Source organism: Petaurus breviceps, unplaced genomic scaffold (genome assembly GCF_028583685.1).
Source record: "Petaurus breviceps papuanus isolate PSGF00001 unplaced genomic scaffold, PetGlider_PUasm1.0 523, whole genome shotgun sequence".
Classification (NCBI taxonomy): domain Eukaryota; kingdom Metazoa; phylum Chordata; class Mammalia; order Diprotodontia; family Petauridae; genus Petaurus; species Petaurus breviceps.
The window spans coordinates 3,054,270-3,077,154 of record NW_027186356.1 but is presented as its reverse complement, the minus strand read 5'-3'; the positions used below and the strand labels follow the sequence as shown (position 1 = coordinate 3,077,154).

Sequence of the window (22,885 nt, the reverse complement as noted above, 5' to 3'; positions counted from 1 at the left end):
CCGTGCTAAACACTGGGGACATAAAGGCAAAAAATAATGGCCCCTGCCCTCAAGGAGAGTACATTCTAATGAGGGTCGCTGTTCAGTCATTTTGGTCATGTCTGCTTCATAACCCCTTTTGGAGTTTTCTTAGCAAAGATCCTGGAGCTGTTTGTCATTTCAACTCATTTTACAGATGAGAAGACTGAGGCAAACAAGGTTAAATGACTTGCCCAGGGTCACACACACAGCTATTAAGTGTCTGAGGCTGGATCTGAAGGCAGGTCTTCCCAACACCAGGCTTGGTATGCTACCCACTGAGCCACCTAGCTGCCCCTCCAATGAGGGAGACAATTACAGACAAGTTTTCACATATAAGATACAGTCAGAGGGAAAGCAGTCGTGGTGGAGATAGGTAAAGAAGGCATCTGGTAGACATTAGGACTGGATCTGAGTCCTGAAGGAGGCCAGGGAAGAGGGAGAGTATTGCAGGCCTGGGGGCCAGCCAGGAAAAGGCACCAAGCTGGGAGATGGGAGGCACTGGGTGAGGCCAGTGTCACTGGGTTGTACAACAAATACATGGAGAGGAGTAAGGTGAAGGTAAGAAGGGCTGCAAAGAGCTTTAAATGCCAAAGAGGATTTTATATTTGATCCTGAAGGTAATAGGGACTCAGTGTGTTTGTGTGTGTGTGTGTGTGTGTGTGTGTGTGACAGACACAGAGAGAAGAGAGGGGGGGAAAGAAACATACAGAGGAGAGAGAGGGAGAGGAGAGAGGGAGGAGAGAGAGATGGAGAGAGACAGACAGACACAGTCCTGTGTTTTAGAATGGTCACTGGTAGAGGGGGGGAGACACTGGAGGCAGGGACATCAAACAGAAGGCCCAGCCATGAGGCCTTGATGGTCTGTACCAGGGGAGCAGCTGTGTGAGTAGAGAGAAGGGCACATATCTGAGATGCACCAAAGGTAGAAATGACAAGACTTGGTGCCGGATTAGCTATGTGTAGGGAATGCAAGTGAGGAGTCAAGGACAGCAGCGGTGTTTGAGCCTGGAGGAATTGGGAGGTTGGTGGACAGTGATAGGAAAGTTAGAGAGAGGGAGGGTTGGAGGGGAAAGACAGCGAGTTCTGTTTTGGACATGCTGAGTCTGAGGTGTCTCTGGGGCATATGGTTCAATGTGTCCAAGGGGCAGGTGAGCAGGGTGGCTGGAACTCAAGAAATGATGATCCCAGGTAAGGACTTCCCAATTAGTGGGCAGGCCTCAGAGTGGATTCGTCTGGGAGAAAGCAAGGCAAGCTAGTGGGAAGGTGAAGAAATCCCAGTGCAAATAAAAAGACCGTGATGGGGGCAAAAGAGGCAGACCAAGTGCTCTAGGAAAATTTGGGGAGGAGGAAAACTCAGCCCCAATATGGAAATGACCGTAGGAGACATCATGAACTCTACACTAGCTGAATGTTGAAGGGAATGAAAAGATTTCAGCTGTCGGGTCTTAAGATGGTGCACATGACATGGGTGTAGGAGTGGGGGAGAGCCTTCCCCAAGGGAAGGGAAGAGAACAAGCATTCACATAGCACCTACTCTGTGTTAGCACCATTCTACTGTGCTAAGGGCTTTACCAATAGTGTCTCATTGGATCCCACAACCCTTTGAGGTAAGTACTGTCATTTACAGTTGAGGAAACTGAGGTAAACAGAGGTTAACTAGCTTGGCCAGAGTCACACAGTTAAGAGGTGTCTGAGGCTGGATTAGAACTCAGATCTTCCTGACTCAATACCCATTGCTCTGTTCACTGTACCACTAACTACCCCCAAAGGCAGAAGGCGTCAGGCTGTAGTTTGGATCACCTGGAATGGTGAGTTTATGAGTAGATAGGATATGCAGTAAGACTGAGAAGCAGAAGCAGAATGGTCTTGTATGAAGCACCAGCCATTGGGTGGCTAGTTCTTGAAGCAGGAATAGATTTTCCTGCTTTGTATAGGTTTTCAGAAAACAATAATAATAATAAATAGTATAATTAGAATAAGCTAACATTTATATAGTGCTTACTACGTGCTAGGCAGAGTGCCAAGTTCTCTATAAATATCACTTTATTTGATCCCCACAACAACCCTGGAAGATAGGTGCTATTGTTATCCCTATTTTATAGACGGGGAAACTGAGGCAAACAGAAGTTGCTGACTTGCCTAAGGTTTCACAGCTCGTGTCTGAGGCTGAATTTGAACTCAATGCTTAGCACTTGGCCCACAGCACCACCTAGCGGTCTCATTGGAGCATGTGAATTTATCCTCTGCCTGCTCCCACAAGTGACTCAGGGACTGGGACTGTGCTGTGACAAAGGGCTTTCTCATTGGCTGGGGAGTCATAAGGACTTTTGCCTCGTGAGTGTCTGAGCCAGAGCTGCGCGTTTATACACAGTCCTTGGATCCTCGGCTTTTGCTTGCCCCATCTTAGTTCTGGAAAACAATGTGTCTCCTAACATCTTGACATGGGAAAAAGCAGATCAGCAGTGGGATGGGCATGTGAGTGACCACTGCACTTCCAGCCCCAGTGACATAGGGTGACCCAGGCTCCAAAAACAATAGCAACAACAAAACCACCCCAAACCTGCTCTGCGTCTCCCATAAGAGAGGGGCTGGGGGAGGAAGGGAAAGGCCTCAGAGAACTTTTGCTTCTTTTCTGAGCAAGGCACGACAGGCTGTGAGCCATTGGGCCAGGGGCAAAAGCAGCCGCCCTCTCTCTGACTCAGTTGTCCATGAGTACATGGTGTCTGTTTCTTTTGTATTTATTTTTATTTCAGGTCAACGATATCCTGATAGAGACCTGGCAACCAGAGTCCATTAGTAGAGAATGCTGCAGTAGTTGGGGCTGACAAGAAAACGCCTCCATGTTTGTTGTCCATGAGTACATGGTGTCTGTTTCTTTTGTATTTATTTTTATTTCAGGTCAACGATATCCTGATAGAGACCTGGCAACCAGAGTCCATTAGTAGAGAATGCTGCAGTAGTTGGGGCTGACAAGAAAACGCCTCTGTGTATGGCAGCAGCTCCAAGGCGCGTGGCCTCTCTTGGTGAGAGAGATGCTGGCCTGAAGTCCAGCAGAGATCCGAGAAGTCTTCATGAAAAGGGGGAAGGATTTCCAGGGCCACAGGAGATGAGAAGTACCTCTTGGTCACATGCCTTCTCTGCACCATCATTACTGTACTCAACTATTGCTCACTTTTCCCAGGGACCTTATGTGTGCAAGGGGAGAGTGCATCTGTCTGGGGAGGGCCGGACTGTAACGACTTCTCCTTGCTATATCTTAGGAAATCCCTTTTTTGGAACCTGATTCTGATTGATAATGGAGAGTCCTCTGGATGGGGGCTTATAAGCAACAATGTTAGATGTTCTAGCCCCTCCTACCCCTAGAACCCTAAGGGGAATTGTGGTCAACATGCTTTTGAAGGACTCAACTATCTAGTGCAAGTAATACCAATATCTAATAGCTAACATGTTTATAGAGCCTACTGTACGCAGGGCACATTATAGTTGTCATTTGATCCTCCACAAGTCTGGGAGATAGGTCCTGTTATTATTGCCATTTTGCAGATGAGGAAACAGCTGCAGACAGACTTGCCCAAGATTATGCAGCTAGTATCTGATGAATTTGAACTCAGGTCTTCCTGACTCCAAGCCACATACCTGAGCACTATGGTGCCACCTAGCTGCTTCTAGGAGTAGGAATGATGAAGGTGAGCCCAGAGGGGCTGCTTCAGTACACATCCTGACCATACCTACATATATATATATATTTTTAAATGGTCAAAGAAGGAAGAAAAATGGGCCAGGGGGTGGCAGAGCTTTGGGCAGGCCTGATGGGAGACACAGAATAGACAAGTTTTGGTTGTTGCTGCTGCTGTTGTTTTGGGGGCCTGGGTTACCCTATGTCACTGGAGCTGGAAGTGAAATGGTCACGCATGTGCCCGCCCCACTGCTGCTCGGCTTTTTCCAGTGTCAAGATGCTAGGAGACACATTGTTTTCCAGAACTAAGATGCAGCAAGCAGGCTGTGCCCTGAGCTTGGCATCACAGCAATCCTTTGTGCTTACCCTCCAGATGCCCTCAGCCCCAGCAGAATCCCAGAATTGTTTCACACCAGCACCAGGTGGTCTCTCAGCTTGGACAACACCTGTGGTGCTCATGTGTTATAAACCAAACTTGTCACACTGTTGATGCTACCCCTCATTGTCAGGGCTACAGGTCACCGCCAGGCCATTGTGGTGTAAGTATTGAGATTCCCCCCCTGGGGCCAGGCCCCGGCACATGTGTCTAACCCGCCTCCTTGTTTGCAAGCTGTTGCCCTCACTTTGAAATTAAGCTGCTCTATTCCTGACTCTCCTGTCTCTAACCTGCTCCATTCAGCTCTGATCACCCACAGGTTAGAGGCTGGTTCTGGTTAGGCTGACATTAAAATTGGTGTCAGAAGTTGGATTGGACTCAGAACCAGATCAAGGGAACTTTCCAGTGTCAGTGGGAGTGGACTAGGCCCCACCAGAGATTCTCCAGAGCCTCCCCCCTGCCCCGGCCCCCATTGTCTGAAGTCCTCTCACCCTCATCCCTGCTCTGATCCTGGACCCATGCCTTGGCTGCCTCAGAAATGGTTAAAACAAAACTCCTGGGCATGTCGTGTGACCAAATTCATCCTGGAGAGACTGGTTCTGGTTGGCTTGACACCAGTGTGGGCCCTTTTCTCCCCTTTTTTAGGCAACCTGTGACTTACCATTTGGGTATGGGGGGCTTACCCTATTGATGCCAGACTTAGTTCACCACTTGATCTGTTTTAGCTTCATTACAAATAAACTTGAATAAATCACAAGGGTTAGCCTTCCCTCGTGGTGAGCATTACAGGCATGGGACACCACAGGGCCATTTTACTTGCTCAATTTTGGGGCTCCTCACTAAAGGTGAGGGGCTTGGGGTAGGATTTTACTCCTTATTTTGTATATTTATTTGATCGTTTTTGTTGGTGGTAAAGTTTATAATAAAAAAAATAAGGCTGGTAAGTCAGTCAGGTAGCATTTATTAATCACCTACTGTGTGCTAGGCACTGTGCTTCTAAACATAGGGAGTACAAACCAAGCAAAACCAGTCCCTGCTCTCATAGTGCTTACCATGTAACAGTGAAGACATGTGCATCCATAGCTTTATGCAAAATAAAAACAATAGATGGAAGGTAGGTTTAGAGGGGAAGGCACTAAAAGATGGGGAAGGCCTCCTGTAGAAGGTCTTGCTTGAGCTGAGTCTTAAAAAAAGCCAAGGATTCTAAGAGGTCAAGGTGAGGAAGGAAAGCATTCCAGGTAGGGGGCACAGCCAGTACAAAGGCATGGAGGTGGGAAGATGAATGCTACTGTCTATGACTATTTGTGGGGCATGGCACTTAAATCTCTATTGAACTGACTTTATCCATCAGATGTAAAGATGATGTTTGATCAGTATAATATTTACATGTAGTTCTTTCCCCACAACAATCCTGTGAGTTACAAGGTAAAGAGTTACAAGGATTTTAACCTCATTTTGTAGATGAGGAAATGGCGGGCAGAGGTGTAGTGATTAGTTCACACAGTTTGTGTCAAAGCCAAGATACACACCGGAGGTCTCCTGACTGTGAACCCAACATTATTTCCAGGATTGCCTATGACCTGTCAGAATCTCAATTATTATTATTAATTTTTGTCTTTTTTGGAGGGGAGAGGGCAGGGCAAATGGGGTTAAGTGACTTGCCCAAGGTCACACAGCTAGTAAGTGTTAAGTGTCTGAGGCCACATTTGCACTCTGGTTCTCCTGACTCCAGGGCCGGTGCTCTATTCACTGCACCATCTCACTGCTCCCAGAATCTCAATTATTAAGGCAGGAAAGAACCTTAGACTATAGATTGTTAGTGTAAGGTCATATCACACGTGCTTCACACTCACACTATTTTATTTTTTCAGGTAGTGATTACACACTAAACAGAAATTGAGGAAGTTCAAAGTAAGATTAGAGCAGAGAGTGGTGGATAAACCAGGCAAGGTCAAGTCCACCCTTGACTTGGAGTTCAACTAAAGAGAAAACAATGTCACTGACAAAGTCCACTCACTAGAAGTTGGGGGGGAGAAGGGGGTATTGGGAATCAAGGGATGGGGAGGGGGCTTCTCCAAATGCCTAGAGCTTTGCAAATGCTGCTGCTTGTCCTTTCTTCTCGATGGGGACCATGACGTCAGGAAGGTGATGCCATGACTTGCAAATGAATTGGATTTAAGTGAAGCAGGGCTGTGCAAAGTCACCAGCCTCACTTTTTCCTCTGGAGCCATCTGGGTCCAGTGGTGAGAGATGGATCAGGACCACTGGAGATGGCCCCAGAGCTTTGTAAATGCTTGCTCGATAACAAATGGGGGAAAGGTCTAATTTATAGCAATGGGAGCCGCACTGGCCACGTGGTAGCTCTCCCCTCCCCCCCTTCCATTTTCCTATTCATTAAATGTTCCTACTTTACCTCCCTCTTCCAAGCCCATAGACCGGGTCTGTGTATTCTGGAAACCAAAGAAGCAGCCAGGAACTGGCCAGGGTGACTTGTTTGATGAGGGTCAGAGTCATAGAACTCAGATCGTTCTAAGGGGAAGTACCTAGAACGTCAGAACCAGAAAGGACCTCACAAACCTCAGGTGGGAAAACTGAGGCTGGAAGGGATTTCAGAGGCCCCCTCATGTAGCCCAGAATCCCCCCGGAAACATCCCCAAGCTCCTCTTCATCTTCACCAGTACAGAGGAAATTTATTATCCCACTCTGGAAGTATTGTACTGAACTGCTCACTCTGACCCAAGTCCTTCCCCTCCTCCCTGCCATGAATTCTAGTTCTGTCTTTCCAGGTCACAGTCCTTCAAACATTGGAGCACAGTCATTATGTCTCTCCCTAAACCACCTCCCTTTGCCCCTTTCCTGCCCTGCTCCCCTTCTCTCTCTCTCTCTCTTTTTTTTTTTTTTGCTTTTTGGAGGGGGGAGGGCAGGGCAATTGGGCTTAAATGACTTGCCCAAAGTCACATGGCTAATTTTTTTTGTGTTAAGTGTCTGAGGTCAGATTTGAACCCAGGTCCTCCTGACTCTGGGGCGGTCCTCTATTCACTGTGCCACCTAGCTGCCCCTCTCCTCCCCTTCTCTTCAGTAGGTCAGACCCTCCCAGCTCCTTCCCTTGATTCCTGTGTGGTGTGGTTTCTCCACGACCCTTCATTCTCCCCATGCTGATTGCTTTTCTGGATACATTCCAGCAGATGAACTTCTCTATTGAAATATGTATGGCCCTGAATGGGGAAAAACACTAAAACAACACTCTTCAAATGGTGTCAGGCCCAGCAGAGCACGGCAGTGCCATGGCCTACCTTGTCCTGCTCTCTAGGCCCCTTCCTGTACTGAAGGTCCAGTGACCTTGTTGGTGTGTCTCAGGGCTGATGTTCAGTCAGGCTGATGTTTAGTGTGTGAGCGTGTACTGCAGACAGCCTTAGACACTGGTGATGTTTGTGGTGTTTGAACAGGCTTGGATGGGGAAACATCAAGACCATCCTGCCTCAGTATAAGGATCGTCAGTGGGACTTGGACCCAGCCTGGTCAGAGCAGGAAGAGCATAGGAGGAGGGAGGCACGAGCTGTGGGGGCTGGTCCCAGCTCTTAGGTGAAATTGGGATCTGACCTTCCTAAGCTTTGTCTCTGCCCTTCTCTGGGCCTCAGTTTTCTCATCTGTAAAACTGGGTTGGAGGAGAAGGCTTCTGAGGTCCTTTCCAGGTCTGATGTAATTCTGGGCTCTAAGGCCCTTCCCAGCTCTGACACTCTTTGTTCTAAGGGCCCTCCCAGCTCTCACATCCTGTGTTCTAAAGGCCCTCCCAGCTCTGACATCCTGGGTTCTAAGGGCCCTCCCAGCTCTGACATCCTGAGTTCTAAGGCCCCTCCCAGCTCTGACATCCTGTGTTCTAAGGGCCCTCCCAGCTCTGACATCCTGTGTTCTAAGTCTCCTCCCAGCTCTGATATCCTGTGTTCTTTTTTTTTTTTTTTTTTGCTTTTTAAAGGGGAGAGGGCAGGGCAATTGAGGTTAAGTGACTTGCCCAAGGTCACACAGCTAGTGTGTCAAGTGTCTGAGTCCGGATTTGAACTCAGATCCTCCTGACTCCAGGGCCAGTACTCTATTCACTGTGCCACCTAGCTGTCCAACATCCTGGATTCTAAAGGCTCTGATATTCTCTGTTCTAAGGACCCTAACAGTGTATGCTAAGGGTCCTCCCAGCTCTGATATTATGAGTGCATGAGAAGCAGGCCAGACCAGGAGATGGCACAATCAGCCTATCAAAGAGCCCAGTCTGTGGGAAGTTATCCTGAGAAGGTGTTGGGCTGGAGGTTTCCCCAGACCCTGTCATTTACTGACTCCAGAGTGACCAGCATTGCTCAAGGTCAGTGCAATAGAAACACATGTCCATGAATAGAGACCACTCTCCCCCCCTGCCCCCGCACCCCCACCCCAGGGAGAAGCATCACTGACTATTAATTAGGCTGTTGAAGGGCCAGGGAGAGTTACCTGGAGATGCCCTCCAGATGGGAACCTTTCCTTCCCAGCCTTGGCCATCACAGAATATAGCAACTCTTTGCAGTTTCTGATTTGTTTCCCAGAAGAGAAGCTGTTTATTCTCCATATAAATAACTGGTTGTGTAAACAATGCCGAAAGTCCCTCAAACGTGAGGAATTCAGACCTGTGTTTGGCCCTGAGTGGATGATGCGCCCCCCCCTCCCCCCAGCAGAGGGTGCAGCTGTAGTCAGGGAACATCTGTGACTGGCCTTGAGAGGCACATTTGGTCCAAATTCACACGCCATGCTTTCCTTGGAAAACAAGGGTCAGGAAGCTGGGAGCCAAAACGATAGCTTAACTGATGAGCATCCACATTTCCTTCTGTCTAGGGCAGTTCCGGCAGCAGGGCCCGGGGCGTGGGGGGAAGGGGGCCTCCCTCGGTGAAGGCCAGCCTGTTTGCTCAAGGGGCCCCACCTCCCCAAAGAACTTTTGTTTTATTATGTAATTACAGAATCATCTTCACCATAAACTTAAACCATATCTCCCCTCAAATTTAGATGTGCATTTAAACCTATTGACATGAATTTTTACAAAGAAATGGTTATAACCAGTCCCCAGCTGCTCCCTCACTCTGATCTCTTTGTTCTTCCATTCATTCTTGTTTTAATACATTGGTCTTATTTCCTCCTCAGAGACCACTTTCCACCTCCCCTGTTCATCTTGTTTAAATTCATGTCACCTCCGGATCCGAACACGAGCTCCTTGTGTCAGGGGCTGTTTTTGCCTTTTCTTTGTGCTCCAAGATTCAGCACATGCCAGGCAGGCAGTGACCACTCAGTAAATGCTTATCGATTCCTGCTTATATCAGGTCTTGTCGCACCGACCCGAGTGTCTGCATTCACTGAGATGAGTTCATTCAAAGATCTGGGATTTTGTTATCACGAACTCCTGCTAAGTGTGGGAGAGAGAAACACTTCCAAAGTCAGTGTGCACCCTCCATCCATCAGGGCACAAGACTTACAGTCAGAAAACCCTCTGACATTTTCTGGCTGTGTGACTTTGGGTGAGTCACAGCCTCTTTGAACCTTGCTTTTTTCCTCTATAAATTAGGGATAATGAAAATATTTATAGCAGCTTTTTGTGTGTGGTATAAAGGAACTGAAAACTGAGGGATGTTCATCTATTGGAGAATGGCTGAACAAGTTATGGTATATGAATGTTAATGATATGTTATTGTGCTGTAAGAAAGAAGCAAAGGGGCAGTTTCAGAGAAACCTTGGAAAACACATATGAACTGATGCAGAATGAAGTGAGTAAAGCAGGAGAACAAATTACACAAAAACAACAATATTGTAAAGGAAGGACAACTTAGAAAGACTTAAAAAGACTTAAGAACTCTGATCAGCTCAATGACCAACCAGGATTCCTGAGGAGCCATGTTGAAGCAGGCTGCCCACCTCCTGGTGGAGAGAGGTCCAAAGTGAGACCAACATTTTCAGGCACAGCCAATGAGGAAATTTGCTTTGCTTGACTGCACATCTATTACAAGAGTTTGGGTTTTTTTCCTTCTTTTCCAGTGGAGGAGAGGTGGGAGGGAAAGGATCTTTAATTAAAAAAAATCAATGGGGTAATAATATTTGAACCAACTTCACAGGCTTGTGAGGGAAGCATGTTGGAATCTTAGCATGCTAGAAAAATGGGAGCTGTTGTTAGGTGCCCTGGGCCACTTAGCTGTTTCCAGGTTTGCCTCTGTTACAGCAACTCCTGTGTATTTCCACAAAGCAATTTCCACTCTTCTTCGTTTTGGATTCAAGTCCTCTGAATTACTAATGAAGTGACTTGAAGGGCACCTTCAACAACCAGAGATGGGGTTGAGTGAAAGATAACTTGCCAGACCATGCCCCACCCCCACACACCCAGGGAGGTGGGTGGGGGTGGCTCTGTCTCCTAGAGCCCTAATTTGCAATTTTTTATTCCAGGGGCAAGTGTCCTGGACACACAAAACCAAAGAAAGACCCATACCACCTTCTTAGGCTCAAATCAGCGGAGGATGGCAGTAAGTTGGATCTTGAGACACCATGTACTGGGCCTCCATTGTTGTTAGATGATGAAGGAGTTCAAGTTGCCAGTGTTCTCACTGGACTGGGAAGTGGGAGTCCCTCGGGGCTCTGTGCTAGGCTCCCTTCTCTTTATTCTGTACTGTCCCATTAGTTCCCTTGGGCACTAGCTTCCTCATGCAGATGATTTCCAGATCTGTCTGTGCAGCCCAAGTCTCTTCTTGAGTCCCAGGCCTGCATCTAGGACACCTCAAACTGGATGTCCCATAGGCATCCCAAACACAAATGGACTCAACTGAACTCATCACTTCTTCCTCTAAAGCCCTCCCCTCTCTGAACTCCCTGTCACTATTAAGGACACTACCATCACCCAGGCTCATAACTGTCATGCCATCCTTAGCCAGCTGGGTGGCCGGGTAGACAGAGCTCTATGCCTGGAGTCAGGAAAAGCTGAGTTCAAATATGGCCTAGTTGTGTGACTCTGGACAAGTTGCTTGACCTCTGTCTGCCTCTGTTTCCCCATCTATAAAATGGGGATAATAGCACCTACCTCCCAAAGTTGTTGTGAGTATCAAATGGGATGATATTTGTAAAATGCTTAGTATAATGCCTTGCACAAGGCAAGCACTTAATGTTTATTTTTCCTTCTTCCTTTCCTCCTTCCTTTTTTTCCTTCCTTCCTCCCTTCATCCCTTCTTTCTTTCCTTCCTCACACTCACTTCACATATCCAATCATTTACCTAATTTCATCATTTTTACCTTTCCATCATCTCTCCTATATACCCCTCCTCTCACACACATCAAACCACCAGCCTAGTTCAGGGCTTTATCATTTCTTTCCTGGACTATTACACTAACTAGTCTCTGCCTGGCCTTCTTGCCTCAATCTCCCCTCTGATCCACCTCCACTTAAGGGTCAAGGTGATGTTTCTCAATCATCACCTGACCATATTGCCTCTTTCGGAGGGCTACCCATCACCTCCAGGACCAAATAGAAAGTCCTCTGGGATTTAAATCCCTTCACAACCCAGCCACTTCCTACTTTACTTTGTAAGTCTGCTGCCACCATGCTCCCTCCCACTCTGATCCAGTCACACTGGCCTATTCTCTACTCCTTGAAGGTGACCCTCCATCCCCCATCTTGTTGCACTGGCTGGTCCCCGTCCCTGGGACACTCTGGCCCCTCACCTCTGCCTCTTAGTTTCCCTGGATTGCTTCAAGACTCTGCTTAGATACCAGTTTACATTGCAGGCCAAGCTACTGGTCCCTGAATGGGCTAAGCGTGGGTGGGGGTGATGACACTGGGCATCTGAAGGATGAAGACCATAAGGGTGAGCATAGAAGACCATGGTGATCCTCTGGTCCCTCGGCTGGAGGCCTACTTAAGCAGGCAAGGAGGGAGGGAAAAGAGACGGACAGACCGACAGTGCGAGAGACAGAGAGGCAGAGGGACACAGGGAGAAACATGGCGGGGCAGCATCTGTCAGTTTCAAAATCTCTCCCCGAGTGGTTCCTGTGTCAGTTTCACCAGAACAGGAACAAATCTTGGTTCTGCCACTTGGCAGCTGTACCATCTGTCTGCGTGTGTTGCTTTGAGTGTGTTTATTCATCTATAAAATGGGCCTTGCCTTATTTACTTCGAAGTCTTGTTACTTTGAAAACCTTAGAGCGTCACATATATTTGAGCTAGTAATATTATTGACCAACAGAGAGGTATTATGAGGACTGAATGGGATAATCCAGGCAAAGGACATTGTGAGCCTTGCAGCCCTCAGTGCCTGGCTGCTGTTAGCATAAAGAATGAACAGATTCCGTTTTTCTTCCTGAATCCTCTGAGTATTTGACCCTGCTTCCTTGGGAGCTAGGAAGGGCCTTAGACCCCTTCAGTTAACAAAGGAAGCCTTAAGCAAAGGTCACCCAGACAGACTAAAACCTGGGTCTGCTCCTTATGTGACACCTTGGTTAAGTCCCTTCCTCTTCTTTCTTTCTTTTTTTTTTTTAGAGGGGGAAGGTAGGGCAATTGGGGTTAAGTGACTTGCCCAAGGACACATGACTAGTTTTTTGAGTTAAGTGTGTGAGGCTGGATTTGAACTCAGGTCCTCCTGACTCCAGGGCTCGTGCTCTATTCACTGCACCACCTAGCTGTCCCCTTCCTCTTCTTTCTCTTCTGAGGCAATCGTCTCAGAAAAAACAAGGTTGGGGTGGGGGGCTGGACGGAGCTCGTCAGCTCTAACTCCAAATCCAGAGAGACCTGTGAGATGAAGCCTCTGTTCTCCCAGGATCTCACAAGCCCTGGGCATCCCCCAAAGGCAAGGGCAGGGTCCCTCCCCCAGGTCTGAGTGCAGAGCTGGCCTCTCTCAATGCTAAGGATTTCATTTCTCCTTTGCAGGGAGATGGTTTCAGAGCAGTGAGTGGCCCAGCCTCCTGCCCGCCCCCCAGATGGTCCTCTGCCTGAATCCCCTTTGCATCAGTGTCAGTGGATGGAGGCTTACAGTTTTGCAGGTTAACCTCCTTCAGATAGGGGAGCACGGGAACAATTTCTTGGGTCCCTTCCAACTCTGACATATTGGGGTTCTTAGTCTGCTCCTGGAAAGAACAAAAGATTTGGAACCAGAGGGCATGAATTTGAATGTGGGTGAGGTGGGGTGCTCACCACCTGTGTGAACACTGAACCTCAGTTTTCTCATGTGATAGAAGGAGCATTCATTGGCTCTAGAGGCAGAGGGCCTGGGTTCAAATTCTGCCTCTAAGGGTTATTACCCATGTGACTTTGGGCAGGTCACTGACTCACTGGGTCTTCCTCTTCTCATTTGTAGAATGAAGACTGACTTCCAGCTCTAGTTTGATGGTGTGTGGAAGAAGCCCAGTGTAGCAGACAGAATGCTGGACTTGGGGAGAACTGGATTCGAATCCTGATTTTGAGGCATTCTAGCTATATGACCATGGACAAGTCACTTACCTGTGGACCAAAGGCAGTTCCTTAGGATATGTTCTGCTGATCTGCTCTGGAGGGATTGGAGGTCCCCAGACTGACAAAACTGTATTTCTCTTCCATAAAATGAGGAGAATGGATTAGCCCAGGGTCCCTTTTAGCTCTAAATCTGATGGCTTGCCCAAAACACACAGTTGGAAAGTGTCAGGAATTTCTTTGGACTCTACGGCCAAGCTTCTTTCCTCCTATATCAGGCCACCTCTCCAGAATGCTAGCCCTAATGTCAGCCCCTATGAGATCCCCTAGGAAAGGGGCTAACTATTCTCTTGGCCATCTCTCTTTGGAAAGTCCCTGGGTAAGGGTAAGGGAAACAGGTACTGATTGGTTGGTGTCACTCTAGGCCTCTGAATGAAGTCAGGTGGGAGTAGGCCGGGCAGGTTCAGAGGCTGATGTTGGTTGGCTCACAGAATGAGGACAGGTAGAGTGAGCCCTGGCTGGTAGATGACTAAGGGCTCCTGTCTGGGGCTAGCTCTTAGAAATTCCTGGTGTCTGCCAAAGGCTGGCTTAAGGCTGAAAGCTGTCAGGGAGGCAGAAGCCGGTGGGAGTTATAGCAACGTGAACCTTCCTCATATTTAGCAAACTCACAGGAAACATCTGTCCAACGTCTCCAAAAGCACAAGTGGCATTTTCCGGCTGGACAATGGTGTGAGTGGGAGTTAAGGGGCCCTCCCAGGTGGCTAACAGACGGAGAGCTGGGCACATAATCAAAGGGACCAGCGATCAGGGTGGAAATTACCACTCTGTAACTTCCCTGCTCCAGGACCCCAGTTCTGCTCTTTGGGACTAAGAAGACCATGGCTAATTCTCCCTTACTCCTTCTTGAATTTGGTTAGTTGGTTTTTCTGAAGTGGAAAAATAATCTAGGGGAAGATACTGAGTCACACGTAGTCAGGAGATGATGAGAGACAGACTCTATATTCAAGGTTGTGGCCGGAAAGACCATTATCTGCCCTGTGTTTATTTTCCCACTCCCAACTTTTCCTGTGCCCTCACCCTTCTTTCCTTGTGTTCTGCCATGAGCCTTTCTCTGTGCCCTTGGAGGGGCAATGTCCCAGAGGGCTTGATGTCAGGGCAGCAGTGGAGGGCAGAGGGCTAACTGATGCCCACTACTTGGGGCTCCCCTTCTGGCCCACTCTTGGATTCTCTTCCAGTGTGGGCAGTCAGTGGGTTAATGCCTTGGCCATGCAGTGAGGGACTGGCTACCTACTCACACCTTTGGACTGGCTCAGTCTGAAGCAGTAGTATCTGTGTAGGAGCTGAGCCTTGCCAGGCTTGCCCTCCCCTCTCTCTCCCTTCTCTGCCACTGGAGAATATGGGCTTAGGGCTGATATGCATGTCTCCCATGCTCCTACCCAGGCCTGTTTCCATTTATCTAAACACTCATGATCTCCTCCTCAGGAAGTACAGGAGCCTGTAGCGGCTGTATCCGTGTGTGTGTTTGTGTGTGTGCGCGGCCTCAGCAGGAAATGCCTCATCACAGCAGCTCCTGTTAGCCTCCTCAGAAGAGTGTGGCCTCACTGGCCCTTGGCCCCTGCTCCCTTCAGTCCCAGCCTGGTACCCTGGACCATGCGGTGCCCCTGCAGCCCCAGCTTCTTCCTAGTCTACTGCTTGCTGGTGGGCAGCCTGGCACAGACTGACTACGATGAGGAGAATACCACTGGAAGTGAGTTATGCCTCTGAACTTAGCCCTTTAGAGGCCCTGATTGGGAGGGAGACCCAAGGGGTTCTTGTAGCCTCCCCAGCTTTGCTGATACTTCTGCTGGGAGTCATGCCCTGCTCCAGGGCTGTCCCAGAGAAGGGAGGGCAGGCAAGGGATAAAAATGGGCATTCCTGCCACTGAGACTCTGTACTGGACCCAGGCACCTGAGATGAACGGGTGCCTGAGGCTGGCATGGGACAAAGAGTTTAAGGATTATCTATCTCAAGTGCCTCATTGACGCAGGAAGATACTGAGACCTGTGTGTGAAAGCATACATAGAGGCTAAATCCAGTACTCTTTCCCTTATGCCCCACATGAGATAAGGGCTGGAGAGCTGAAACTGAGTTCAGACCATAATCTGAGATCTGGAAGAGATCTCGGGGATTGCCTCACCAGGGCCCATACATACATACATACAGTGCCCAGCGCTGTGCCTGGTCCAGAGCGGGGCTTCAGAAGTGTTTGTTGATTGATCGTGTGGCATCTGCTTGGGGAAAGGACTCTCTCAGGGTGGTACCCTCCATGGGTGTGTGGGGGAAGCTCTCATGATAAAGAAGTTCTTCTGATTTTGAGTCTAAGTTTGTCTCTGTCACTCTCGCTTCTTTGCCTCCTGCAACCGAGCTCTTCATTCTCCTGAAATGCAGTGTCTGTTTTCTTCTACATAAAACGGGGCTAAGATCTGCAGAGTTGCTTGGAGGAAAAGCTTTGTAAGCCATCAAATGCCGTAGTAATGGCAGGGTGGAGGGATGATGCTTTGAATTGGCTGCTCCTTGTGCAGTTGCCCATGGCTAGGCCACTGGGGCCAGAGCTGGAACGAGCTGAAAGGGCACCTGAATCCAACTGAGTCAGCCACATAAAAAATGACACAGAAGTCAGTCCTACCACAGGCAGTCATGGGGAGGAAGGCAGGGGGGTTACTTAGAGAGTCCTGGCTCTCCCCCTCTTTGGGGGTTAGGAGTGAAAGCAGGCCCTGAGAGAGTGCTGCCATGGCAAGGGCACCTGGGGGTGGGCCAGGGCCCTGTTCCTCTAGAGGACTGGGAAGCAAGGGCCAGGTGGGGTGGCTGTGGCAGAGTGGCCCTCCCCCAGTACTGGCGCCCTGGGGAAAGGTCCTGTTTTCTCCAAGCTGGTAACCATTTTACTTGGGGCTCTAGTCTTGGGGAGGATGTTTTGGGATGTCCTGGGGCAGAGGGCAGCAGCATGCTGTAGGGGAAAGAATGCTGCATTCAAAGTCAGAGAATGCTGGCTTGAATCCTAGCTACTATTCTTATCTGCATGACTGTGGGGAAATAATTTCATTTCTCTCAGCCTCAGTTTTCCCATCTGTAAAATAAGGAGAGGGGCAGGGTTAGGATGAATGAGCTTGAGTTAGAATCAAGATCCTGCCACTTACTACCTGTCTCATCATAGGCAAGTCACCTCTTCTTCCTCATCTGTTAAATGAGAGGGGGAGAAGGATGACTATTTGGCACAGTGAATAGAGCACCGGCCCTGAAGTCAGGAGGACCCGAGTTCAAATCTGGCTTCAGACACTTTACACGTACTAGCTGTGTGACCTTGGGCAGGTCACTTAACCCCAATTGCCCTGCATTCCCCCCTCCAAAAAGCAAAAAAAAAAAAGAGGGGGGGGTGGCTAGCTGACCTCTAAGGTCGATGGTCCTCCCTTCCTCCCTACCATGGTCCCCCCCAAACAGCCCCACATCCTTCCCGATGGCCAGGACTCTCTGAGCCAGGTTGTCTCTGTTCCTGAGGACTTTCCCGGCCCTTGCCCTCTCCCTCCCCCAAACCAATTTCCTGTCATTCATACAATCAACCCAGAACGTCTGGAAGACTAAACAGCTGCCTCTGCTGGAAGGAGGGAAACATTCACGCTGGGCCAACCAGCGACTTAATTCAGAGGGAGATGAGAGGTTACTTTGATTCAGAAGATTAGTATCTGTGTCACTTCTTGGAAAAGTCTGAGGTGTCAGTTCAGGCCAGGCCCATTTTCAGTATGGTTTTGGGATGCAGTAACAGAATCCTGGGTCTTCTTCCTGCTTCTGTCACAGGGCCAAGGACAAATCTCTGGGTCTCCACTCCCTCTTCCACCTTGGGAATCATCTCAGATATGGGGTTAGGACCCACGGTTTAAGAAGTGCTAAAGGGGTCACAAGTGGGAGAAGCTTAAGAAGCCTCGATCTAAGAGTCTTTCCACTACAGCTAATGACTAAAGTAAGCCTGTGTTTAGCGCATAGTAGGCACTTAATAAATGTTTATTGATTGATCGGCCCACCAAGTGCCCTTTACTTGTCTTCCTCTTCCAGACAAGCCAATCACACCCTTCTCTCAGTGAAAGCACACACAGTCCATCCCATAGGGTTTCTTCACTTCTTCACGGGCACCAGCCGGGCAACCAGCTCCAGCTCTTGGTCTGGAGGAAATGTAGCTGATGACAGCTTCGGGTTTGTCCTCTTCAAGGGGAGAAACTGAGACTTGGACTCAGGTGAAAAGAGCAGCTCAGCTGCTCTTGCAGAGACTCTCTGAGTTGATGATGGTCCTTTCTAAGGGGGGAGGTACTGTTTCCATGATTAAGGGGTGGCTGAGGTCAGACTGTACTAACCCATGACTGTTTCTCATCACAGATGATTCTTATCACAGAGCAGATCCCCCCACCAATGAGACCTCACCCTGTTCCGTCCTTGGCCCACGGAGCTTCCCTGGGGAGAAGATGAACTTCAATAACACCACCTACCTGTGTATTGGGAAGGACTCCAGGGAGCACCTGTTTAGTTGGGTTTCCACAAGCTTGGTCCCTTCCCTCTACACTCTTGTCTTCTTGGTGGGCTTGCCAGCCAACGGCTTAGCTTTGTGGGTGCTGGCTGCCAAGATCCAGAAACTGCCTTCCACCATCTTTCTGATGAACCTTGCCGTGGCTGACCTGCTCCTGGTTCTGGTCCTACCCTTCAAGATCTCCTACTACTTTCTGGGCCACCACTGGGTCTTTGAGGAGGGGCTCTGCCGCCTGGTGACGGCTTTCTTCTATGGGAACATGTACTGTTCCATGTTGCTCCTGGCCTGCATCAGCCTGGACAGGTACCTAGCCATCGTCCACCCATTCTTCTCTCGTTCTGTGCGCAGCCCCACCTTTGCTGTCTGCCTCTGTACTATTGTCTGGTTTGGGGTGGCCTCCCTCACCCTGCCCCTGACTGCACAGCGCCAGTCCTACCCACTGCATGGCAGCTCTGGACTCATCCTGTGCCATGATGTGCTTCCCCAGGATGAGCAGGCTAGCCACTTTCTGAATATCTTTGTCTGCCTGGTCCTGTTGGGCTTCTTCCTCCCGCTGCTGGTGATTCTCTTCTGCTATGGTTCCGTCATCTATGTCCTGGTGGCCAGAGGGAAGACATACGGCTACGCCATCAAGCTCACCGTGTTGGTGTTGGCCTCGGCAGTCACACTCTTTACCCCCAGCAACATACTCCTGCTCATCCACTATTCAGATCCCAGGGCCAATGGCTTTGGAGACCTCTACTTTTGGTATGTCCTCAGCTTGGCTGTCAGCACCCTCAACAGCTGTGTGGACCCTTTCATCTATTATTACGTGTCGGAAGAATTCCGGGACAAAATAAAGAGAAAGCTTTGTCAGCAGGACAAGCGCACGCTCACAGTCCAGAAAATCTCCAAGGAAGACGTCCTTGGGTTGGGTACCCACTCTACGTCTCTATGATAGAGATCCATCTGATGCGGCCTTGGATCTGGCCTGAGGGTGGAAGGCACAGGCTTTCTGACTCTTGCACTGAAGGGCCCATTGTTTGTGTCAGCCCCAGTGGAATCTCCCTTTGTCCTTGCACTCAAGGTTTCCTGTAATTCCCACCTTTATCCTTTCCTCAGCAAACTTTGCAAAGATGAGAGGATATAGACATGGAAGCCTCTGCACTCTGCTTTCCCTTCCCGGCTCCCACTTCATCAAGAGGATGATTGAAGTTGCCTTGAAGACTCAACCTATTTCCAGGAAGGTCCAGTACACTGCCCTATTAGACAAGTACTGAGAGATCTGAGGGGTGTCTGTGCTGGAGAAGAGAAAACTTGGTGGGGACATGGCCACAGGGGTGGGGTGGGGTAACAGACACTATTCTGCCTTGTGGTGATTGAAGGAGAGAGGGATTAAGCTATTCTGCCAAAGAAGGAAGAAACAGAACCAAGGTTTGGGGAAGGACATATCAGACTTTGGCCAATATGAGAAATACCTCCTGGTGATAAGAGCTGCTGAAAAGCAAAGTAGGCCGGCCTGGAGGAGGTGAGCTCCTAGAGGTACTGACACCAAGGCTGGATGACGACTTGGCAAACGTTATGGAGTGATGTTATGCTGTGCTTCAGGCAAGGAGGTGAAAGGCCCTGCCAACTCCAGCATCCCATGCCTTGTCTCAGTGTAGCTGCTGGCAGCAGGACTTGAGGCCTGTCCTCTGAGGGCATAGCCTTGCTGCCCAACCTTCCTCACTGGAGGCAGGTCAGGCTGACTGCGCTTACTGTGCCCATCAATTGCCCCATGTGCTCCTAGAAACATGACTATTACTGCAGAGTGGACTCTGCTGAATGGAGAGCTGATTAAGTCTCTGTCTGGTTCTAAGCAGTTCTCATGTGCCCCAGCAAATAAAAGTAAAGGCTCATGACCAAGCCGGCTGCTCTGCTCTCACGTAAGACATCCATGCTTGATGGGAATAGTCTATTTTAGCCTGTAAAGGCTAGACCTGACTTTGGAACACAGAATGTGGAATGTGAGAGGGAACTTAATGACTAAATAATATGGGAGGCAGGAGGGCCCTGACGACATAGGATGTCAGAGCTGTGAGGGAACTTAGAACACACAATGTCAGGACTGTGAAGGCCCTTAGAATACAGAATGTCAGAGTTGGAAAGATCCTCACAGACCAGTCAATCCAACGACTCTTACTTTACAAAAGATGGAAAAGAAGCTCAGAGAGGGGTCACAGGAGCTAGAAGGGCCCTTAGAGGTCATTGAGTTCATTTCACAGACAAGGAAACTGAGGCTGCAAAGTTAAATGACTTTGTCTTCCTAAGTCCAAGTCCAGCTCTCTGGTGGCCCTCATTTAGTCCAAACACCACATCTGACAAATTAGGAAAGTGAAACTGAGAGGGGGTGAAGTCTCTTTCCCAAGATCACACAGGGAGTAAGGAACAGAACTGGAATTAGAACCCAGGGCCTGGCTCCAAGTGCTCTCTTCACTACATCAGAGTCTTTGAATAGTTCAATGGCAAAGCTGGAATGAGAGTGGAGTTCTCTAATCCTATCCAGGGGCAGGCTCTCATTCTCTTCCCTTTGTCACAGCACACTGTGGCCCTCCATCCAGGATCTGGGCCAGGCCACCCAGCCTAGTCCACATCCTAAGCCATAGGTGGTGCCTCCACAGGTCTTTCCCTGACAGAGCTGCAAGTAAGAGCTGGGAGGGACCTCGGAGACCATCTAATCAAATCCCCTCATTTGATAATTGAGGAAAGTGAGGCTCACCTTACTTGTAGGTTAAGTGATCTGCCCAGGGACACTCAGTCAGCAGGTGTCAAGATTCAAACCTAGCTCCTTTAGGCTCGAAGTCCTATACTCAGTCCTCTCTCCCATACTTCCTTCTTAAGCCCTTGACCTGAGTTCATCTAGATGGGGAAATGATGAGAATTTTCTAAGTGGGAACAAGCAAATTTACAGGTGAAGTGATGCTGAGGATGGGATGCCTTGGAAAACTGGGGGAGGGAGGAGGGTAGAGAGGGAGCAGAAGAGGGTCAGGGTTTGACCAGAGCCCTGGAGGATGATCTGAGTAGCCCCAGGTAGCTCACCTAATGCTTTGGGATGTGGAGTTTCTCTGACCTTGACCTATACTTCATGAAAGAGCCAATGGGCAAGTGTGATGACAAATGACCACTGGGGGCAGAGCCATCTCCTTGGGTGCTGGGGGCCTGGGAGGAACTGTTCTAACCAGACAGTGGGTTGCTCTCACTTCCCACTCGGTGGTCATCCCTCCATACAGCCCTGGTTTATATGATGGGAGCAGTCCCCTCCACTTTCTCCCTGCCTCCTCCATTGCTGGCTGCAGGCCCTGCCAGCTTTGGTGCTCCTCAGTATTCAGTAACAATTGCCCCCATTTCTAGAACCCACTGAAATCTTCAGAGAACTTTACTTAGCACAGGTCTGTGGGCAGCAGGGGTAGCTGGGTGGACACCGAGCCTGCAGTCAGAGCTGGGGTGACCTTGGAGGGCACTCTATCTACCTCACACCAGGAGAATCCCCTCTGCAGCGTGCCCCCAGGTGGGCCTCCAGCCTCGCTTTCCTGTTCCCCTTTCTCCGGCCTGTGTCTTCTATGTACATAGCTGTTTGAATATTGTTGTCCCCCCCCCCCATTAGACTGGAAGCTCCTTGAGGGCAGGGAATATATCTTTCTTTGTATCCACAGTTGGAGCTTAATAAATGTGTGCTGACTTGCTTACAAAGCATCCTCTTCACCAGTCCTTGAGGTTAGCAGTACAAGCCAAAGAAGCGGTGTGACTTATCCAGTCACAAAGCTAGTGAATGGGGGCAGGGCACAAGACCAAGTCTTTGGACTCACTCCGTTATACCGTGGTTGTCTAAAGCCATCCTGGCTCACAACGCTCCCTGCTCCCCTTTCTAAATGCTCACACGCTACCCCTTCAACAAGCCATGCTGGGTAAACGGTCTCTAGTTTTCCTCCCCTCCACCTTTTGGGAGAGAAAATGGAGACCTTTTCCCATCCCTAGTCTGGGAATGTCCTCCTGGTTAGCTCTCCAACATCCCAAAGGAGCCCTGTTCAGGAATCACATGTACCCCTTATCTCTGGACTTGGCATAAAGTTCAGCCAGGACCAGTGACCTGAACGCTCAGAGTGAGGGTGGCTGGTTGCCCTCTTCTAATTTTCTCAGGGACCATTTTGACCCTTTTTGCTTTATCATTCCAGCCTCATTCTCCTTGGTAGAGAAAACAGAAGCCATCTAGGGAATGGAGAGTCCTCCCTTACAAAGCTCTGCAGCTCTCTCTGGTTTGACCTCCTCTGAGCTCTGACGTGGCCTGGAAAGCCCTGATGCTATTCTGACAGGCAGCTGGTACTCTTCTGAGCTGCTCCTCAATCCCCTGCCCTGCTGTCCATCCTCTGTACTTCTCCAGAATCCTTTGGGTTCTTTGCAGTTGTTTGAATGTGACGGCATTGAGGTTTCATTCATTCATACCTGGTAATTGGACCCCACACCCAACAATGTGTGATTGATGTTCCTAAGAGGCTTTATTTTAGATACCGAGATTTTATTAACAATTGCTTTCTAACACTGCCCAGGGTCATATGCTTCCTCCTTGCTTTGAGTCCTGTGGCCGTTGGCCAATCCTGGGGCAGTGAAGCATTGGCCGGGGCTGAGCTGGCTCTAAGCTGTAGCTGTGGATCTGGAAGGGGCCCTCGGAGACGAGCGTCCTGAAGGCCAGGCAGCACACAAGATACCCCATCTCTACAGCACTTTCACTTTTGTTCAGCAGATTGGTACATCTTTTGTTTTGTGTCTGCCTTACTACAGCTCTTCCAAAAGAGGGTACTGTCACTATATTACAGATGG

General features: G+C 49.2%; 1 protein-coding gene across 1 annotated transcript; it reads left to right on the top strand.

The window, feature by feature from the left end:
- Positions 1–14,587: 14,587 nt before the first annotated feature.
- On the top strand, positions 14,588–21,862 carry F2RL3 (F2R like thrombin or trypsin receptor 3). The gene is made up of 2 exons (XM_069102095.1): positions 14,588–15,250; positions 17,905–21,862. Exons 1-2 carry the CDS (start codon positions 15,154–15,156, stop codon positions 18,987–18,989), a joined length of 1,182 nt encoding a protein of 393 aa, XP_068958196.1. The 5' UTR covers positions 14,588–15,153; the 3' UTR covers positions 18,990–21,862.
- Positions 21,863–22,885: the final 1,023 nt, after the last annotated feature.

Coding starts and splice junctions, on each gene's coding strand:
- F2RL3 (XM_069102095.1), top strand. CDS start 15,154: ATGCGGTGCCCCTGCAGCCCCAGCTTCTTCCTAGTCTACTGCTTGCTG. Junction 15,251..17,904: donor TGAGGAGAATACCACTGGAA/GTGAGTTATGCC, acceptor TTCTCATCACAG/ATGATTCTTATCACAGAGCA.